Source organism: Amaranthus tricolor, chromosome 1 (assembly GCF_026212465.1).
Source record: "Amaranthus tricolor cultivar Red isolate AtriRed21 chromosome 1, ASM2621246v1, whole genome shotgun sequence".
Taxonomy (NCBI): domain Eukaryota; kingdom Viridiplantae; phylum Streptophyta; class Magnoliopsida; order Caryophyllales; family Amaranthaceae; genus Amaranthus; species Amaranthus tricolor.
Genome location: NC_080047.1, coordinates 21,315,859 through 21,339,012, shown reverse-complemented (window position 1 = coordinate 21,339,012; position 23,154 = coordinate 21,315,859). Strand labels below are relative to the sequence as shown.

General features: G+C 31.6%; 1 protein-coding gene across 3 annotated transcripts in view; it reads right to left on the bottom strand.

Annotated features, from left to right (window-relative positions):
- Positions 1-21,804: 21,804 nt before the first annotated feature.
- LOC130821023 (inactive protein RESTRICTED TEV MOVEMENT 1-like) overlaps positions 21,805-23,154 on the bottom strand; it is a 2,536-nt gene continuing 1,186 nt past the window's right edge. The window contains exons 2-3 of one of the 3 annotated variants that reach the window (XM_057686626.1): positions 22,626-22,910; positions 21,805-22,538 (exon numbers count right to left, since the gene is read on the bottom strand). In XM_057686626.1, the coding sequence (XP_057542609.1) occupies positions 22,215-22,538; positions 22,626-22,868 (567 nt within the window). In that variant the 5' untranslated portion in view covers positions 22,869-22,910 and the 3' untranslated portion in view covers positions 21,805-22,214. Of the gene's footprint in view, positions 22,539-22,625; positions 22,916-23,154 lie in introns of all 3 variants that reach the window. The other 2 variants (XM_057686638.1, XM_057686632.1) reach the window with 2 other exon arrangements.

The following is a 23,154-nucleotide window of genomic DNA, read 5'->3' as shown; positions in this document are numbered from 1 at the left end:
ACATATATATATATATATATATACATATATATATATATACATATATATATATATGTATATATATATACATATATATATATATACATATATATATATATATATATATATATATATATATATATATATATACATATATATATATATATATATATATATATATGTATATATATATATATATATATATATATATATATATATATATATATATATATATATATATATATATATATATATATATATGTATATATATATATATATATATGTATATATATATATATATATATGTATATATATATATATATATATATATGTATATATATATATATATATATGTATATATATATATATATATATATATATATATATATATATATATATATATATATATATATATATATATATATATATATATATATATATATATATATATATATATATATATATATATATATATATATATATATATATATATATATATATATATATATATATATATATATATATATATATATATATATATATATATATACATATATATATATATATACATATATATATATATATATACATATATATATATATATATACATATATATATATATATATATACATATATATATATATATACATATATATATATATATACATATATATATATATATATATATATATATATACATATATATATATATATATACATATATATATATATATATATACATATATATATATATATATACATATATATATATATATATACATATATATATATATATACATATATATATATATATATACATATATATATATATATATACATATATATATATATATATATATATATATATATATATATATATTGTTAATAATTATTCTATTTATTATAAGAATGTTAAATCGGAAAAAGAACCCTACGCGATAACAACGTACGCAATAAAACTTGTCACCGTTAGAATTAAACCTACTTTATTATTTATAATTAACTATATAAAGTAGTATAATTTAATATTACTTATTTATTTTATTTTGTTATACTTTATTTTATTATATTTTACTTATTTCTAAACCCGATAAATTACGGGGTGTTACATTCTCCCCTAGACTTACCTAAGTCTAGTTATAACAATTCTCTCAAAAACCCTTTACAAAAAATAAATTTCTAAAGATAAAATTAAAGATTTGCACAAGAAAATATTATAAATTAATTGGCAATTTTTGGAACAAAAATAATTCTTGCTAATTTTAATCTCTTACGTACGAATTCTTCAAGTCACATACATGCCCACTTGAAAATAATCAAGTTCCCTTTATATAGGAATTTATGTAGCTAGTAAAAAGGAACAACTTCCTATTACATCCTTATTCCTAAGATTAAGGAGAATTAAGTGAATCTTGAATCTCAAGAGCAAAAACCCACAGTTAATTCCTTATTCTTTTACTTATAACAAAAGAGAAATTTATTTTTCCTAAGAATAGGCAAAGTAGTTTTTCACTTTATTAGATCCAAAACACAAGCCTATTTATGTAGAGAAAAATAAGGAGAGATTTTCTCACTCTCAGAATGTGTACAGTTTAATTTTAAGGTGGTTAAAAAATATTTTGCCAATTAATTTATAGAGTAAATAATACAACAAATTACTTTTAACTAATACATCAACTAAAAAATCAGAAAATACATTTAACAGAATTTTCCAACTGACGTAAATTCTTCAGACTCTAATCTTGGGAACAAAGCACTGTATCTATTTACCAGTAACGTCCGATTATCAAACTTAGGAACAGTGTACCTCCTGTCTACATTTGACATCCTAAGCGATTTTCCTTATCTAACTTCCTCTGATACATTTGACATGTACAACGTTCATAGACTAAGTCATAGACACTATCAATGACTTCTATCAAGACCGGATATCGACCGCATACAATCTCTAAAATATATATGTTTATATAAAGTGTAGTCATCATCAAAACCTAAAAGAGCCAACAATATCATCATTCAAACTCAATTCAATGGTTTCATTAATAATTCCAAGTTCTCATTTTTCATCATAAATCATAGGATCTCAATGGATCCAAATCAATTTCAAACTCAAATTATAAGTTTGCATGGGTAATCTTCGAGTCGTCCTGTGACTTGGTTGGTAGTCAGTCAATCGTCTGCGACATGTTCGGCAAGTGTAACACAATGGTATTGTGTACATTATGCACTCAACATAGGTGAGTCGTTTAATCATCCACACAACATTTTACTAGTGGAAAAAACCTCATTTGCTGCGTGTCATTTGCTGCGGTTTTCCTTAGACGCAACATTAAATAGCAAAAAAAAAAAGAAAAAAAATATTTTACAATTTCTGCGGTTTTCCTTATGCCCGTAGCAAATAATGCTTATTTGTTGCGGTTTTGTTAAGCCCGCAGCAAATAAGTGCATATTAAGCGAAAAAAAATAAAACTTAAATAAATAAGCATTATTTGTCGCGGTTTTGTTAGGCCCACAGCAAATAAGTATTAAAAAATTTTTTTTTTTTTCGTTTAATAAGCACTTATTTGCTGCGGGCTTCTTAAAACCGCAGCAAATAATGCTTATTTATTTATTTATTTATTTTTCGTTTAATAAGCAGTTATTTGCTGCGGGCTTCTTAAAACCGCAGCAAATAATGCTTATTTGCTGCGGTTTTTTAAGAAGCCCGCAGCAAATAGTTAGTTCAAAAAATATAAAAAACGCGTTTTGATGTTCTATTGCTTCAAACCCTAAAATAACTTTCTTCAAAAATCCACGACGACGACTGTCTTCTTCTTCAAGCTCTTCAATTTCAGAAAATTTCTTCAAAAAACCACGAAAAATCTCTTCAAGTTCTTCAAGTTTTTCAAATCATACGACTCTACTGTGTTTTCTCTTCATTTCGTTCATCATCTTCCAAACCCCACGACTTTGTTTAAGTTCTTCAAGTTCCTGTGTTGTTGAAATTTGTTGCTTCAATAACCATCCATTGCACGAATTTCCTTCTCCATCTTTGTTTAAGTTCTTCAACTCACCATTGTTGCTTTTCCTTCAAAAGCCACGAAATTAGGGCTAGTCTTGTTCTTTTTCAAGTCATTGTGTTTTAATAAGGATTTAGTCTTTTTTTTATACTAATCTTATTGTAGAAACAAAATTATCATATCTCATTACCAAGGTATGTATTTTATATTTGAAGTGAATAATTTACATATGTATGTACTTGAATATTTGAATGTGAATAATTTTAATTAATTAGGATTTTTAGGGTAGATTGAATGTGAATAATTTACTTATGTATATATGTAATTGTATATTTGAATGTGAATAATTACTTATGTATGTGGTATCAATGGTTCAATGGGTAGTTGTTCTTGTAAACGACATCATGTAAGATTATAATCATGTAATTTAATTATCAATCTTTATCATTGGATTAATCATTGTTTATTACATTCTACATTATTGGATTATTTAATACTATTAAACGAAAAAGCAAAAAAAAAAGTGAAGAATAAATTTCAAGGCAGACAGACCCAACTCCGCGCCTCGCGCAAATCTCCGCGGCACGCGGAGAGCCTCCTGACCCAAAAAAAAAATATTATTTGCTGCGGGCTTCTTAAAAATCGCAGCAAATAGTCATACACTATTTGCTGCGGTTTTTAAGAAGACTGCAGCAAACAGCCTTTTTTTGCTGCGGTTTTAAACCGCAGCATTTAAAATACGCCATTTGCTGCTATCACTATTGCTGCAGGCCAAAACCGTAGCATATTATGGCAAAAAAATCGCAGCAAATAAGGTTTTTTCCTATAGTGTTTGTTGTGGCATATGTACCCGCCATTTAGGCTAAAATATTTTGTATATAATCTATGTATTGGAATTCCAATAGCTTTTGAAAAGTCATAAATATCTATATCTCTCATATGATAAACATAATTTATTTGCAACATAGTAAAACATACTTTATTTGAGACATAGCAAAATCAAATCATAATCTTTCCCACGTGGGTAAAACATGCTTTAGCATAAACATAACATCACATAAACCTTTGTATTATATTGGGGTATCACTATCATGTATGAAAATGCCTTTTTAAAAACGTAGTAAAAATTCAATTTGATTTTCCAAAGAAACCACTACGTTTCGTTTCAATCATTGTTAAGTAAAGTATGTATAACTTAAAAGAGTTTTGAATTCATTCGAAACAATCAAAATATAATTCACAAGTTTCTAAATTCATTATGACAAAAGATTTCTAAATCACCCTTTTTTGAAGTACACGACAATTTTGTTGGTAATAAAATCAATAATTGGTTTGCAAAATACATATTAATACTCTAATTCATAACTATTTTATTGACACATATTTAAAGAATTATTTATTATTTCTGCGTGGAAATTCAATACTTCACAATTATTATTCTTATTATATTAGGTCTTACTTATATATGGTTTTCAACAACGAATACATAAAATCTTCTGAGATTTCACCTAGTTTGAAAGTATTACTATTATTGAAATACCAACACGTGGGCGTTATTTGTCTTATTATGAAATTATCTGAGCTTTCACCTAGTTTGAATTCATTATTATTGAAGTCCCAAAACGTGGGCGTTATTTGTCATATTATGGAATCATCTAAGCTTTCACCTAGTTTGAAAGTCGTATTATTATTGAAGTCCCAAAATGATTGATTTTGGGCGATATTTTATGAGTATTTATCTTAATTATCAAACTTTCACCTTGTTTGAAAGTGGGAGCCTTGCGAGTGTCACCTAGCTTGATAACGGACTCTTATTCAGCCCCAAAACGAGTGACTTTGGGCGTTATTTGTCAATGTATTCATAGCGAGTATCACTTAGCTTGATAACTCGATCACTTATTAAGAGGACCTATGTCCGATCTATATATTCATCAATGTTTTCGAATGATTCACCGAGTATGATTCCTTATCTAAGTCCTGGGTGATTGACGATTGGGCAAAGCGGACCTATGTCCAATCAGAATATTCATCAATTCTTTCGAAGGATTCACATAGTATGATTCCTTATCTAAGTCCCGTATGATTGACGGCTGGAAAATGCGGACCTATGTTCGATCCAAATATTCATTAAATGAAGACATATATCTGATTCGAATACTCATCAATGCTTTTGAACGATTCATCTAGTATGATTCCTTATCTTAGTCCCAGTTGATTGACTACTTGGCCATATCATTATATCAGGCTCAAATGCCGAATCATTATCAGGCTCAAATGTCGAATCATCATATCAGGCTCTAAAGCTAAATGATTAGAAGTAAGCCAAATATTTATAATTCATGGGGCTTCCACCAAGCATGGTGTAACAAGAGCAACAATATCGATACATAATTAACATTTAATAATAATGTTTGATACACAAATTTTGCGGAAGTCTCAAAATGCCGAACTGTTAAAAACTTTAAATCATAAAAAACTGAAACTGTTTAAAAGAAAATAAAAATATTACATTTGATAACTCAAAATGAAAAAAATACATCATCATCTAGTCATCAATAAAGATACAAAAAGCAGCTAAGTTCTCGATAAATAGTAATTGCTGCGGCCTAGATCTGAACCTGAATTAAAATCTGCAAAATGCTGTCGTCCATGATACGGATGACAGCCGATTGAATTGGTCAGCGCTTAACGCCGAGCATAACTTCCTATCCAGCTCAAAAAACGGAAATTATATGCTACATTTACAAAATAATAATTTAAGTACGAACTTATAATTAATTGACACCACCATATACTTTTATTATATTCTTTTTCTGTTCTATACTTTTTAAGTCATTAAGATACCATTCTCGATCCTGACAGAAGTATGTTACTACCACTTATACAATTCGGTAATCTTAACACTTAAGTAAGTTCATTTGGTTAATACTCTTAACCATAGCATGCAACATAGCATCAACACTAATCAAGTTTATCACTTATCAACAAGCACCTCAATAAGACATTTGATATATGTAAGGGTCTGGTTAGGTGAGGATCGTAGTCCTAAACCCTAACTGTGGTGGGTGTCGTCACCCCTCCAATACAATTTATGCTTGAGCTCTACGGGATAGGTAGCTAACCCCCTATCTTACACCGCATTTTACGTGCCGACCAACATGGGCGCCGAGATTTTACATGCCGGTCCATGGTTCGACATTACCTTACTATCAGGGCTATTCAATTAATATTCAGTTACACAAGTACATTAGATTTTTATTACTACAATTTGTCATTGACTTTGACTTTGATCAACTTAGGTGATAAACTCTTTTATTTAATAAAATTCTTAATCGTAACGTAAAATTAACATTTATGTCTTTATACATTCATTATTAAATTTTTACACATTAAATTTTAATTATAACTTTATTTTTAATAGTTCGTTAAATTCAAACTAATAACTTGATATTCTATTAATAGTCTCCAAATTAATATTTTCCACAAGTAGCTATTAACATCTATTTTTCTTTAAAAATGTTCCCAAAATGAACACTTTCAACTTTACAATAAATAAAACTTTATTCTCTTCAAAAAAATCAAATACTCTAATTAAAGTTCAAGTTAAAATTGCATCATTTGGATAAATTTTCAAAATTCTACAAGTTCACCAAAAATTAATATTTCAAGTTTAGAAAAATAAGTAAACTTATTAGGCTTGCAAAAATCAACATTCTAGTTATAGAACAAAAAAAACTTATAATTTCACAAAAATTAATATTTCTAGTTTTTGAAACAAGTCAAACTTCTAATTTTCACAAAAGACAATATTTCTAATTATAAAACAAGTAAAACTTGTAATCTCATAAAATCAATATTTCACAAATAGTTTGAGCGGCAAGTATACTAAAAATACTTTTACATCATTTTACATAAATTTTGGTCAAATAGTTAGCAAATAAAATATTTGTACTAAATAGTGATTAAAAGTTACTTTTATTATGAAATCTCTTATATTCAAGAAAAACACTTCAATATTTAATAACTAAGAAAAATTTCTCAAAAATATATTTAAATTTTTAGTTTATTATTATCAAAAAAAATAGTTGTAATAATTTAAAATAGTAAATCGAACTCGATTTTTTTAATTTATATGATAGTGGTCGAATGGCCTATGAGTGTTTTGGGCCCTTTTCACATAAAAACAATGACTTAATTTAATTTATCATACTAAATCCTATATTTAAATGATTAACATAACCACTTAAAAAATTAAAAACTTTACGCAATAACTTAGAAATTTACTATAACCTTAAGGATAAATTTAAATCTCAAAATAAAGTTTAATAACAATATTCTTCATATAACAATACTTAATAAAAATAAGTTCATAAAATAACTTACTACCTTATAAACTAATTTGAAGACTAACATAAACATATTAATAAAGTTCTAACATAAAACTTCTCAAATATAATAACATTCCTTATGTAACACATATCTCATAAGTATACTAGCACTAGTTTATAACATGGATCATACTTAATATCACTGGAATATAATTTTGCACCCAACTTCATAAACTTGAAAATACTTTTAGCATACACATACTTAATATAATCTTGATCATAATTTCATTAAACTAACTTCCTAATAAAACATATCAGCATATTTCATACTTTGCATATTATAAAGTAAATATAATGTAAAATTCCAGAAAAAGATTAGGGTAAGAAGTTATACTGACTAACACCAAGGATTAGTACTAAGTACTAATTAGGAAAATAATAAGAAATAAGACCCTCCAAGCTAGATAGATAATAATGCTCCAAAGATAATTAATCCAAACTCCCAAAATAATGATGATCTTCTAAGCTCCTAAAATAATTAAATCTAAACTCCAAAAATAATGATACATTAAGTACCTAAAGTAATTACTCAATAATGCTCCATAATGATGATGATTTAAGATAAATAAAGAGTCTAATAAGCTCTATGTTCTTGAATTTCTTCAACTAACAATAAAGGTATTAATGTAATAAGATTTTAATGAAGTGAAAATATAAGAAAGAATGTTAGAAAATTTTGATGATGGCGGTGTAAGTGATCTTATGGCTAAGAGGGGTATTTATAATGGGTTTGGGAAACTTTATAGTTCATTAGATTGTATGAAAAAGAGTGTTAGGAGTTTAGATAAAAGTTAACTTGTCCAAGTGATTTAGAGTGTGTAAGTGAATGTGTAAGAGTTGGAGTGTGTAAGTGAATGTGTAAGAGTTTGGAGTGTAGAAGAAGGTTAGCTTGTGTAAGGAAATGGTGATAGCTTGTGTATGTGATGAACATCATGGGTTACTATAGAAAGAATTTTGATTCATCAAATTTTTATTCTAGTATGTACAAGTGAATATACTTTAAAATAATAGGTAAATTTGATCATTAAATATGTAGTTTACTTAGAAAATTTTACTTAAACTATACTTAATGTTAATAATAAAAATACGACTCATTTTTATGTATAAAATAATTAAATCAAAATTATAAGGTTAAAATAATAAGTAGTAATATTAGTTTTAGGAAGAAAGTTAAAACGTAACGTTTTACAAAATCGTGAATATAATAATAAAATTTTACTTTTCGTACTATAAAATAATAAAATAATATTTTAGTGTTTATAAAAAGATTTTAAACAAAATAATATTTTAAAGTTTAATATTTGAAAGAAATAACAAAATTGGAAAAGGTTTAGGAATTAAAGATGGTTTGAAATAGATAACCAAAGGATTAGAAATTTGAATTGAAAATTCGGAATAATTAATCAGAAGTTTAAGATTAAGAATTTTGAGTCTGTTACACATGGACTCACCGAGGCAAGAGTTTAAAGTTTATTTTATTCGCATCTAATTGCATGGTATCTTCCGTACATTTAATTGGTATGCATCACAGGTATGATTTTTTCCGTGTAAAGACTGATACCCTCGCTACATTAAATTCCCTCATCCATCACTCTTCATGCGTGGGGCTAATGTTATGGGGTCAAATAAATAAACCCATAATTTATTTAGTCAATTCCTAAATCACCCACATCGGTCCAATAGCTTCCTAAAATAACTACCCAAAACTCACTATAACCTATCATTCACCCATCATACCCATTATTCCTACATTAATTCATCATCCAACCTCCATTCTACCATTATAAATACATGTTGCATACATCCTTTGCACCGGACTAAGCTTTTATATTCATATCGTTACTCCACAAAAATACATCGCCCTCCTACTTACAATCTATACTTAACCAAATATCTTCCAATTGATTTGAACTTATCCTACAATCCGTTAATCTTGCATTCATTAATTATCATATATTCATTACTTTCTGCTTTTCAATCTGACTTGAACGTCGGAGGGGTTTTCTAGGAAACCACCCCGGACAACGCTAACGTTGTATTGCAAGATTTGAGGTCTCATCAGCGAAAGGATCATAATCACTTTCAGCATACTGACAGTTGTCCTCGATTACACCTTATATCCAGGTGTCTTAAGTGTCTTTTGCACTTCCTCGTTTCATTACCGAAACTATTATTATTATTATTATTATTATTATTATTATTATTATTATTATTATTATTATAATTGATAAAATATTATTTTGAACAAATAAAAGGTTGTCTAGTATTTTACTGTGAGATTTTAAGAATTGTTATTTATATTGTCTTTTTGAGATGTTAGGAGTGTTGTTGATATAGTTGTACTTTTGAGTAGAATAACATTTTTATTAGCATATCTTTGGCAAGAGTTAGTAATATGGTTCACTTTTGTTGACTAGGTCAAATTGAGCGTTGACTTTATTACCAAACTCGGACATTACTCATTATATTAGTTTTGACGTTTATAAAAAAATTGAAATTTTTAGTTGAAAATATAATATTTTTAAAATAAAATTTATTGGATAAAGTACATTTAAGTTAAGAATTTGAAAGTTGATTTTGAGTGTAAGGCCTATTTGGCATCTCATGAATGTTTTTGATATTGATTTTTATGAAGAGATTTATATTTTATATCTTTTGTACGAGTAAGGAGAAATAAGAGTATAAGGTCTGTTTTGGCATCTCAAAATGGTTAGAACATGCTGCTAATGATATTTATATATACCTGGGTAAATTATTGTCGTCTCGGTACCCAGTGGTGTAAGGCAAAGGAGGCATCCACTGCTAGAGGAGATTTGGTCATTCTTAGACAGGTCTGTTTTATAGACTGGGGTTCGCTCCACAAACCTTAGAAAGTGTTAGTGTAAGGCCATCCATTGGGCATCTAACACTAGCGTTCGTTCCTTCTCCACTTTTTGTTCATATTTTGAAATTTGTGAAACCATATTTATTCGATTTATTATGTACTTTAGATTAATTTATGAAATTCGTTCCTTCTCCACTTTTTGTTCATATTTTGAAATTTGTGAAACCATATTTATTCGATTTATTATGTACTTTAGATTAATTTATGAAATTTATATTGAATGAAAGCTTTAAATGTTTTGAATTTGCTTTTCAAACAGTGATTGGATTATATGTTTAATTATATATTCATATAACTAATGGATAATTGTTTAAATTTCTTTGTAATTAGAGATAATATTGTATGTGTTTTATGATTAGAAAGGACAGCTGGTTACTCCCCACTGATTATGAATTTATATTTTGAAACAGATGGTGAATGATAGCATGATTATTACCATACGGGCAGGAAGTGTGAGAGTGTGCTCTAGAACTTTCCCTCTCATCTTGTGTCGTACAATTAGACCTTAAGACTTTTATTTCTTTTGTTTTTAAAGGAGTTTTTCTCTACATATAATGTAATAAGTTTTTGTACCTTTAAGTTTTATATACTTAAGTTTACGAGGTTTATGTTATTGTTCTTACTACGTGACAATCGTCTTAAAGGTTATTTCTGCAAACCCTTCTTATTTTAGAAAGACGGGTTGTTACACAAATAGTGCATGCTATCGACTGGGGTTCCAAGCCGTTTTGGTGTTATGATGCATGGTTTATGCACTCAAATTTCTTGAAACTTCTTTGTGAAGAATGGAGAAATAATCCAGAGATTCCTTTGAACGTTAAGTTAAAAGCTCTCAAAAAACCTACTATTGAATGGAGTAGGACACACTTTGGTGACGTCGACGGGAGAATTTCTAAGGATGAGTCGGCTGTATATGGTATCCAACGGACTGGGGAACAATGGATCTTGATGAGTTGGAACAAGCCCATCTTAACAGCCTTACATGTATTTTTAAATACATGGATGCTAAGGAAGGGATGGGATTGGAGGCAGAAGGCTAGAACCTTAGCTTCTGCCTCAAGGATCTTAATACAAAGTTTTTTCATGCACTTACTTTGTGGAAGCGGAAGCGTAATACAATTAGTTTTTTATAGATAAATGGGATTGTAACAAGTGGTGTGACAAACTTGAGGAGGAAGTTTAGAGAACATTTTGCTGAACTGTTTTCCCAGGATGTCTCTCCAGAATGCAAGCTAGAGGGTTGGAAATCCCACCTAGTCTGGAGGAAGTTAAATCTGTTGTATGGGCGTGCAGTGTTGATAAAGCACGATATTTTTGCTTTTGTTTGTGAGTTCATGAATACAAGGAAGCTTTCATGGGCCATTAACATGATTCCAAAAATAAGGCAACCTTTTGCCTCTCTAAAAGATATATTTATTATTTTTTTAAATCACTTTCAAATTAACATTTTAGACATTATCTTATCAATTCTGAACATTTTAAATCCTAAAGATTGTTTTTTATACTTATACTCATAATAAAATTATAAATTATGATATAACCATTACCATGATCTAACAATATCTAACAGTAACAGTAAAATTTGCTAAATAGTGATATAACCAATTAACCATGAATTATGAATTTAACATAATAAATTAAAATTAAAAACAAAGTAGAATTACAAAAATTAAAATCACATTTTAATATAAATTATGATTATGAATTAAACATAACAAATGAACATAATGAATTAAAAATGGCTTACCTTTGCAGTTTGCCCGTTGCAAATTGAAAGACGGTGGCCGGCGAAAGTCAAAACAGGAAAATAAAAATCTAGCTTCAATATAATTGAAAATTTCAATGAATTGTATGAGTAATAATATGAACATCATCATTTTTACTACCTTGCCATTACAAGTGCATCACCTTCAAATGTCTATGAAATGAACTTTAAGATCAATGAAAGTGGTATAACAAACAATTCTGATAAAATCATTCAGAAGTAATATCAAAGCTAGACAATATAAAAATAAGTAATTAAATGTTTTTACTCGTTTTACTTAATTAAGGTTCTTCATAAATCAAGAATAAAACAAATAGGCTATTGATAAGAATTGGGTGTTATTATTTTTCGGCACCTTTTTTATTTTATCGCCACCCTTTAATGAAATTATAAATTTTTTCTTAGACTTTAAAAATTTACAAAATTGCCACTACACTTAAAACATGTTTAACAAATGTAAGTTGCACTTAATAACACTATTATCACTTAATAACATTATTATCGCGACTCTATATATATTGAATTTTCAGAGGCGTTCTTGTAGTATATACGAATTCAAACATGGTACTATCTCTGTAAAAACACTCTAAAAACACTACGTTAACTTAAACAAGTTAAAATTGTACATCGAACAACAATGGCATACGAAAACGAGCATGATAACGATTCGGTAAGTAATTAACCGATTCGAAATTAACCGACTCTATTATTTTTTTTTTGAAATTCGAATTATAAAATTTATTTTGTTTAATTAATTTATTTTTTAAGTTATTGTTATTTCATAAATGTTGTAATATATTATTTTATTTTAATATATTATTATATTATGATAATGTTATTATAATAATTAGATTTGAATTTAAATAATTTATTTTAATGTTTAATTATTTTTTTGAAAAATTAATTATTCTTATTTATTATAATTATTTTTTAAATTATTATTATTTATTAAATATTATAATAAATGATTTTAATTACTCATATATTTTAATATATTATTATATTATGATAATGTTATTATAATTATTATTTGTAGGACTTTTTGAAAACTTAGGGAACGATGTAGATTATTCTAATAGATTTGTTACCGATAGAGAATTTGATTATGTAGATGATTTACATGCTTGGGCTGATGGGATAACACTAATAATTGGTTTTCAATTTACGCGTGCTTCATATAAACAAAAGGAAAGGCGTTCTATAGTGAGTTTGTACTTAAGATGTCACCGCTACGGTAATATAAGGGGTGATTTGCATAACTTAGACAATGCTGCCCGACTTGGTTCTAAAAGTAGGGTTTGTGGGTGTAAATTTATGATTATAAGAAGTAGTCGTAAACCAGGGGAAAGACCTTGGACGGTTAGAGTGTTTCCTGGTGAAAAAGGATGACATAACCACCTGTTCTTCATGTATAGAGATGGTCAAATAAGAGTAAATAGGATGACTGTCGATATTAGGCAGCACATACGAGATCTAAGTGCAACTGGCATGCAACCAACGTTTATAATGACTTCAATTAGAAGGAATTTTCCTGGTTTTTTTGCTAGTATGAATCAAATTTACAATGTAAGACAGTCAATAAGGAGGGAAGAGATGGATGGTAGGACTCCTCTTCAACACTGTCTATATATGGCCACGGAGCATAATTATGTAGTCTGGACAGACTTGGATAGTGAGGGGCAGTTGAGTAGATTATTGATTGCGAATCCAACATCTATGCAAATGATATGTTTGTGGCCCCATGTTGTGTTGATAGAGACAACTTACAAAATGAATAAGCAAAAGTGGCCCCTTTGCGAAATCATTGGAATGACCCAAACGAATCACAACTTATTGGTTGCGTTCTGTTTGATGCGAGATGAGGCGGCTGTGTCTTATTTTTGGGTCTTGGAGAGGTTGAGGGATATTTACGGCAAAGTCCAGACGCCTAACGTAATCGTAACGGATCGGGATGAGGTTTTGTCTGCAGCTATTCGTGTTCTCTTTCCAGGTAAACAAGTTTCAATGATTAATTATTGTCGATCTATATACTATATATATAAATATATCTCAATTAATTTTAAATTTCTGTTTAATGCTGATGTACGACATTTATTATGCGTATGGCATATTGGCAATGACGTGGAGAACATGGTCGACAAATTGTGCGGCGGCAAGAGAAATCAATAGGGGCAGATATTCAGGCAAACAAAATGGAACCCCTTGGTTAACAGTCTGACGATCCCTGAATTTGAAAACAGGTGGGAAGGGATTGTGTCTACTTGGTCGACTAGGAACATGAGGGTTGTGCGATATTTGGCTGGAACATGGATTCCTCATAAAGAGAAATTTGTGCGTGCGTGGACGAATGATTGTTTGCACTTGGGTAACCAGACTACCAGTAGAGTTGAAAGCCAACACTCTTCCTTCAAGTACTACTTGGGTAGCGATAATAGCTCATTTGATACCCTCTTTAAAAGGGTACACGCACAGATAACGAATCGGCAATCGAGGATACTGGAGGAATCTATGAATTCCATTTCAAGGACGTCGTGACTTAATTTTTGAGACTGTTGTATCGTCATGTTTCCATATTTGCATTGGAACAATTGATGGTGGAGCACAATCGGATGTTAAACTTGGGTAGTTGTGTTTTTGACAAATGCGGTTGTGTCATTCAAAAAACCCACGGATTACCCTGCGCGTGTTACTATTACTTGTCAATCAGGTCTCATGGTGCTTTGTACTTGGACGATATACATTCATTTTGGAAAACGTTAAAAGACTTAGAGGCAGAAGAAGACGCCAACGAAGAAATACGGCACGCAAACGCCGATGATAAAGAGTACTTTCCATCGTTGGTGGATGAAGTTCTAAAAGCCGACCCCTCAGTTGTACGACGCGTGTCTCAGGTACTTAAACGTGAACTACACCCTTGTAGACTCAATTAGTAACGGGAACAGCAACAAGAGGGGGGTGAATTGTTGTTGTTACTAATTCAAGCGTTCTTGCCCTGTTTTTGCGGAATTGAATTAAGATAAATAAAGCTTGAACTTAGAGAAAAATAATAAAAGAGACAAACGAATTTTTACGTGGAAACCTTCTGGGCCTAAACAGAAGGAAAACCACGACCCCTCGGGATTTCTAAAAACTCCAGCTATGTTTAAGGCAATTAGTTACAATTACAATAAACACCTTACTTCACTCGAAGCAAATCAACTAGGCCAACTCTTCTCTCTCAAATTGCTTTACTCAAAGCAACAAACTTAGCTTTACTAAAAGCTAAACTCCTCAATAACTTCACTCAAAGCTATCTAATTCCCCCTTAAACTCACCCGAGTCTATTTACAAGTTCTCTCAAAAACCCTTACAAAAAGGATAAAAACCTTAAAAATAAAATCAATGAGTTGCTCAAGAAAATTTTATGAGTTAATTGGCAAATTTCAAAACAAAATATTTCTTGTGGATTTTCAAAAATAATCACATGAAAACAACAAAGTTCATGCGTTAGATTATTAGGAACAGCCTAATTCACTAGCTATTTATAAAAAGTAAAATCTCTAAGAAAATGGAATAATCCAATCCATTATTCCTTTATCAAAAAGATCATGGAAGTAATGTGGATTAATCACACAGACGGTTATTTCCACAAGACTTGATTAAATCAAGCATACGGTTAAAACAACAATAACCGATGTTCCCATTTACTAATAATAGGTTCTATTCCCTTAAGCAGCAGTTTTTTCAACAGCACGCAGTTCCTGTTCCAGTAATAACTGCTGGAACTTTATGCTATTTATAGAAACAGTTATACTTACTAAAATTAGGAATGGTTACATGCTAACTCATTATAGGAACGATAACCTATTTTCTAAGATAAAGACCGGTTCTAGAATAATAGCTAAGACCTATTCAACAGCAGTCGTTCCTATATTTAGCAAATCCAATATTTACTAAATATAGATCCTAAAATAATGCTAAGTAAATACGAAACATTTTGGAAAATCTTTTGCCAATTAACTTTAATAAATTATAATTGCAACACATTAACTTTATTTTCTACATCAACTAAAAAATAATAATTAAATAATAATCAGAATTTTTAGCGGACGTAGGCTGACTTCAGTTGGGAACAGTGCGCTGTCTCTGAATTCCAGTTTAGCTAGAACATCCAACTTGGGAGCAGTAGACTTCCTGTCTTTATTTTACATCCCAAGTGATATACTCTTCTAACATCTCTTGAATCCTTTTGACACATACATTTCCATGAACGAAGCCATAGGTACTATCAATGATCATAATTACGATCGGATATCGACCTGCACATAATCTCTTAAAAACATATTTGTTTAAATAACGTGTAGTCATCATCAAAACTAAAGAGGTCCAACAACCCTGATAATACCGATATACCTGAGCCACAAGCAAGTCCACCTAGGAAGGGAAGACCAGCGACAAGCAGAACCCTGCGGCGAAACAAAAGTGCATTTGAGTACAGTCGATCGTCCTCAAGGGGTCGCGGATCCAGATCTTCATCACGCGGGAGATTTAGTGGTAGATCTAGCAGCCAGTCGCACCAATCGTCAGTTGGAATTAACTTCAGTTTAACTTATCTGGTACTCTTATTTCTTTTCATATAATCATATATGTTTTAGATCAATTGAATGATATTTATATATTCTTATTTTTTCAGATGGTTAAGCAGGTCGTGATTTTTCACTTTTTCTGTGGCCAAATCACATTCCAGTTATTCTTCCGCCGTATCTGTTTGATTGGATTGATGTTATAGGTGACGGTAATTGTGGATTTAGAGCTATTGTCGTCACAGAGTTAGGGGGCGAGGAAGCATGACCTCTTTTACGACGTGCAATGAGTTTGGAAATGGAAACGCGAGTTACGGGGCAAGGAAGCATGGCCTCTTTTACGAAGTGCAATGAGTTTGGAAATGGAAACGCATAGAGAACAATATGCACGCGTGTATCTATCAGCTGATTTGGTGGAGGAAGCTATATACAGAATTGGTGCCCACAACAAAGGACCTGCTCCGTACAGTCACTGGATGGAAATGAGAGCATTATATTCTGCAGCAACGTTTCTCAACATAGCAATTGCGTATTATGCCTCTGTCGATGGTAATCCAATGTACAATTGTTTAGTGCTTCCGTTAAGGAGAACAGGGGGAATGCGTGGCGTAAATAAAATTATACATATTCTTTGGGTGAACGGGAATCATTATGTTCAACTTTTAATGAACGATGATTCACCTCTACTGCCGCCAGTCCAGCAAAATTGGAGAGCAGCAGCAAACAATTCATGTACAGATTTAGAAAGACATATCGTAACAGGATATCACTTTGGAATAGATTGTGCGCCGTACAACAACGACAACAAAATAACACCGCCGAAGACGCGGTCAATTTAGATACTCCATAGTGTTTATTGTACTGATTATACTTAGTGTTATCATTTTATTAATTCTATTCATTTTAGTGATTATATTTATAGTATTCATTCCGTAATTAAGTTAGTGAATAAATGTGTAAGTGGATCAAATGCAACACGTAATTCAAAAAATTGTTTATCAATACAGGTAAAAAAAAAAATTTTCATCAATACAAATTCCATAAATGTTTATTAAGGGCTGTGCCCTCTAAACGCTTGCCATTCGGCAAACAACTCTCTAAGTTCATCTAGATACATATCAGCAGCATGTCTTTGTCGAGGTGTCATTTGAACAATAGCTGGCATCCTGAGCAATGGTGCGAGTCGAGTTGGAAATTCAGGTGCAAACTGTAAAAACAAAACAATTGCATTGTCAAAAAATTAGACAGTCAATTCCGGTAATGACACATAAAAATGAAATAGATAAACAAAAACACTAACGTATTCGACTCTGTTATCCGCTACACCAAACGCAGTAGCAGGTCCTTCACCTGGGATGAGAAATGAGTGGGAAGACACTCTAAACCAGTCAATGTACTCAGGGGCAGCGTCTGATGGAACCGATGCCCGACGCAGTGCCTGCTCAACTACGTAGGCACAATAGGGGAACCTACTCCACATCTCCGTGTACATAGACGGAGAAGCGAATGTCACTGAGTAGGAACCCTGTGGTCGCACAGCTTGGGTAGGTCTCAGCGGAGGGGGGGAATGGCCTGTGCAAAACCGAGCTGTCTGACTGTCCTCTCAGGCAAATACACCTCCACGATATCAAAATAGGTGATACCACCAATATAGGAGGTGCGTGGGTGCTCGTTCAATAAAGCTCTAGGAGAAGTTACGTACGGAGTCCATTCCACTTGCTTACAAAGAAAATTAACACAAACAACATAATATAAAATTAAAATAATTAGTATAACGATGTGTGAGGTTATGTACAAAACCTGTGTCTCTGTCATGGCATCCAATATGCTCCTACAGTCTCTCAGTCTGCTCAGCTCACGGATTGGCTTCTGCGAGGACCACATCTCCGCCCTAGTCTTGTTCGGCATGTCAGCTTGACGCGGATGGGGGCAGAAGGCTGGGAAGTACTCGTAAATCCATGTCTGCAACAGTGTCAGACAACTAGCAATAGTCTTGCACCCAGTCCTTGTCGCCATACCTAGTTGGCGATACATGTTAGCCAGCGTCACTGCACCCCAAGCAATGTCATCCTGATCAGCAGTGACAGCAAGAACAGGGTGAGGCCGCATCCCGACTCTAGTCTTATCCACGAGCAGCGTGAAACCCGCTATAGCCATGTTGTACGCAGTAGCTTGAGTCTCCAGAGACTGAGAACGGTGGCATAGCTGCAACAGTGCACCAACATTAATGCTTCCGCTGGAGAAGTGCCCCTTCCCACGCAGTTCCGACAATGGCTCCCCAAACTGGCCGGCCAGGCCAAGCTGCCAGTCACGATCAGCAAATTCAACGGGAAATGAACCTTCAATGCCAATTCGTAAGATGCGTTGCACGTCGTGCAACATTATGGTCATCTCGCCACGGCATGCGGAAGGTGTTGGTATCAGGCTGCCACCTTTCCACAAATGCCGTAATGAGAGCACTATCAATGTGCTGGTGCATTATATACGGAAGACGACCAAGAGGAGTGGCAGGAAACACCCCGTACAGTTCATCATAAATATCCTAAAGTCTGATGATTGCATCCAACGTCCTCTTCCGAGGAAGACATTCCAAAATCGGAGGGGTGCACTCTGATTCCTCAAATATAACCTTTGCTAGGTGCCAACCGTAGCTGGGTATTAACGTGGTGTCAACAGGGCCCCCGGGCTGGGGTGATGTGATCAACCAGTCCATGTCCGCGGACTGTGAGCACCTCCTCTCCCGTGGAGCCGCATCCTCAACCTGGCTTACTCCTGCCTGATCAGAAGTGCCAGCCGTGCTATGCCCTCTAATCCTAAACTGACCGGCATGCCCTCTGATGAGCGTCCAATCAACAGGATGACCGACAGACTCTTCCCGACTAACAGATTGTAATCAGTATCATCGTCACCTGAGCCGACCGTATGACTGTGCATGCTACTCTGGCGCTCAAAGAGACTACGCACATGGTCTAGGGTAGTTGAACGTTGGGCCTAACTATGTCTGTCCGCCTGTTCTTGCCTTGCTCGCCTTGCAGATCCCGTAACCCCCCTCTCATGGGGATCCCCTCTCAGTAAAGTCGGCCTAGAGCTATTGCCGCTCAATAACCCTCTAAATATTTCTTTTCCTTTTCCTTGATTTCCAACCATTTACTACAATTTTCATATTTTAATAACTATTAATAAAAAATTAAAAGCATAAAAAATTAAAATAAGTTATATTCATTTTAATTACACTTACAGTATTAATTTAATAAACATTTAAGTTAATTTAATAAACACTTAGAATCATATAAATTACTAACAACCAAAATAATTCACAATTACAAACAAATAAACAATTATTATAATCATAAATATTTAAAATACTAAAATTTAATAAATTAATTAAACAAAATAAATTCATTCGGAATTCAAAAAAAAAATTTATAAAAAAATAAAAAAAAACTTAAAAAAAATTTTCATTTGAAATTCAAAAAAAAAAAATTTAAATCTAGTCACACGTTTTGTGCGACTGGACTTAATTTCTTTTTTTTTAAATTCGAATTTAAACTCAAAACTACTTCTTATAACAAGATTATCATAATATAATGTATTACAACATTTATTAAATAACAATAACTAAAAAAATAAATTAATTAAACAAAACAAATTCATTCGAAATTTTTTTTATAAAAAAAACAGTTTTGTTCATATAAGTCGCACAAAAAGTGCGACTGTACCTAGATGGAGTCGCACAAAAAGTGCGATTCGACCTAGTACTGTCGCACTTTTTGTGCGACTGATGTTAATTTATTTTTTTTTATTTCGAATGAATTTGTTTAGAAATTACCTCGAGTTTTTGTTAACGACTTTGATTTCAAAGCTTTAGCTCTTACTAATTTTATGTGAAGATTTTGAGTTTTTGGAAGTGATAAGAGTGTTATTGAGTGAATTTGAAGTGTTTTATAGAGATCTTAAGTCCAGTGACAATTTCGTAATTTTTTAAAGTCCAGTGACAATTTCGTAATTTTTTAAAGTCCAGGGGCAAATTCGTAATTTCATTAGGGGGTGGCGATAAAATGAAAAAGGTGGCGATAAATAAGAATTGGGTAAGAATTTATTATTGTCACTGAGAAGGAGGCGAAGAGTTTCGGAGTTAAAGCAAGTACCGGAGTCCCGATAAGACAATTATCAGTCCGTTTGACGTAAATATCACAAGCCCTTGATATTCCCAATAAATAAATAAATAAGAAAAAATTACCTAAAATAATTCAATCTTTTACTGATTTTTTTACAATAATCTCAACTTTGATTAATCATGAATAATTTCATCTTGAGAGACTTTGTCATGAGTGCTCTCGAATGACCTAACAGGTTATTTTAGTAAAATAAAATAAGAAAATAAATTAAAATTGTAAAAAAAATGTGGAAAAAAACAACACTTTCCCACCACCACCAACGTATTCCTCGTTGGCCCAATCCCTCTTCCCCTTTACCACTACTACACCTTCACCACTATTATCGGTTCTTCAACATTAGGAGTACTATTTGCTTCATTATAATGCTTCTCTTTAGTATCTACTGCCCACAAAAATTGCTCATGAAACTTTCGAAAAAAAAAAAAATCTGTGTATTTGGCCTTACTTGGGGTTCTAAGACAAACCCATCTCAATTTTGTCTTCATGAAACTTTTAAAAAAAATGGAAAAGGTGCAGGCTATGCTACTCCATTGGAAGCCATGGCTGACCTAAAGAATCTCTTTCATATCACTTGTGTTTATACCCGTCATGTGTTTGTTGCCATTGGAAGCCATTTGCAGAGAGATCGCAATTGTTTGCTACCATGGAAAAGGTCTAAGCTATGCTGCCATTGAAAGCCCTTTAATGATCATGTTATTTTGATTAATCTTTTATGAATTGATAAATGATACTAATCTGTTTTTCCTGATATTGGTGAAAACCAAGTTCATGTGGGTTAGTTTTGTTGGAACAAGATGAAAGAGATATTTTTTGCATGTCATGGATAGGAATGTAGTGGCCTGTTAAAAGATACGGGTGGCAGTGACAAGGGGGAAGGGGAGGGGTTGTTTTTCTTTTAATTTTTAGTATTTTTATTTTTATTTGTATTTTTCTTTATGTTCTTATAAAAGTTAACCTATGATAGCAAGTTAAAATTTTGTAGAACAACATTTCTTGTTAAGTGATTCAAAATTTGAGATTATTCAAGATTAATCAAAAGTTTGGATTATTGCAGGAAAATAAGAGAGAGATTAGATTATTTATAGTAGTTTTTCCAATAAATAAATACTCTTTACCTTTCTAAAGTCTGTTTAATGAGTTATTATTTAGGCTTCTTGTAACTTATCATATTGATTACAGATAGGCCCTTAAATATACTTAACTTCTGCTTTCTTAACATAGGCCCTGGCGGTTGCCTCTTGGGCCCAGTCCTAGGGCCGGCCTTGTATTCTATAGAACATGTAAAATACCAAGGAGTATTTCTGGACATATGTTTTTTTTTTTATTTATTTCAAATAAAAAAAAATATATACATACATTAAAGGGCAGAAACCAAATAGGTAGAATTTGATGAATAAAAGCAAACTAAATTGTAGAGTTGAATTAATTGTGGTGGCGACATGAATTGGGTATTTGATATCAGTCAATAGGTAGTTGAGTTCTATTGAGCTTGGTGGCTTGAGCTTGAATATTAGGCTTCAAATAAACTCCAAGAGATTTAAGCATTGAAGGTGAAGAGGTTCCATGAAATCCACCAAATTGATCGTTATGTCCCAAATATATTTTAAAATGAAACTCATTCAAACGTACACTTGTGCGTTTCTCTCCAAATGGCCCATAAGTGTTTTTATTTGTTTCAATTGTCAAAGAAGCCAAACCACGCCCGACGTTTGTAATCGACGTGGCAGCTATACCACTTACTTTGGTGATGTATTCATCTTTGTCAGCATTATCTAATGTCACCTGTATGGTTTATATTGGCAATAATAAATGCAACAAATTAATTGTTATAAGTTCCAACTAAGAAAAAACATAAATTTTATAGTTTACCGTATCGAAACAGGGATCATCAAGAGTTTGACTGCCAAAGATAGGAGAAAGCGTAGCTTCACCATCTTCAATGTAAAGGAATGCAATGGATTTTATATAGGCAGGGTTATGCGATACGAAAATTTGAGAAATATTGCTTTTTCCTTTTTCATCCCAAACCACTTCATTATCTTCCATGTTTTCAATACTTACCGCAGGACAGAAATTACCGTCAATTCTTAAATAAGGACTGATTTTTAGCATTTTGGATTCTCTCTGTTTTAATTGCCCAAAATTTTCCCTGTTCTTGACTTGTAGTGAAGCAAACAAATTAATACGAGTATATACAATTGTTTAGCAAGCGTACTCAAAATTTAAAACATGAAATTTGTGTATTGTAATAATAATTAAACTAACAACATATTAATTTGTTGAGCATTATCCGTTTGGTAGGTGGAATTAAACGATGATAATGGAGATGAAAACTAGTGTAATTTGTTAAGCATTATGGTTCATCTATAATATTGGAGAATCAATGATTCCAATGTAA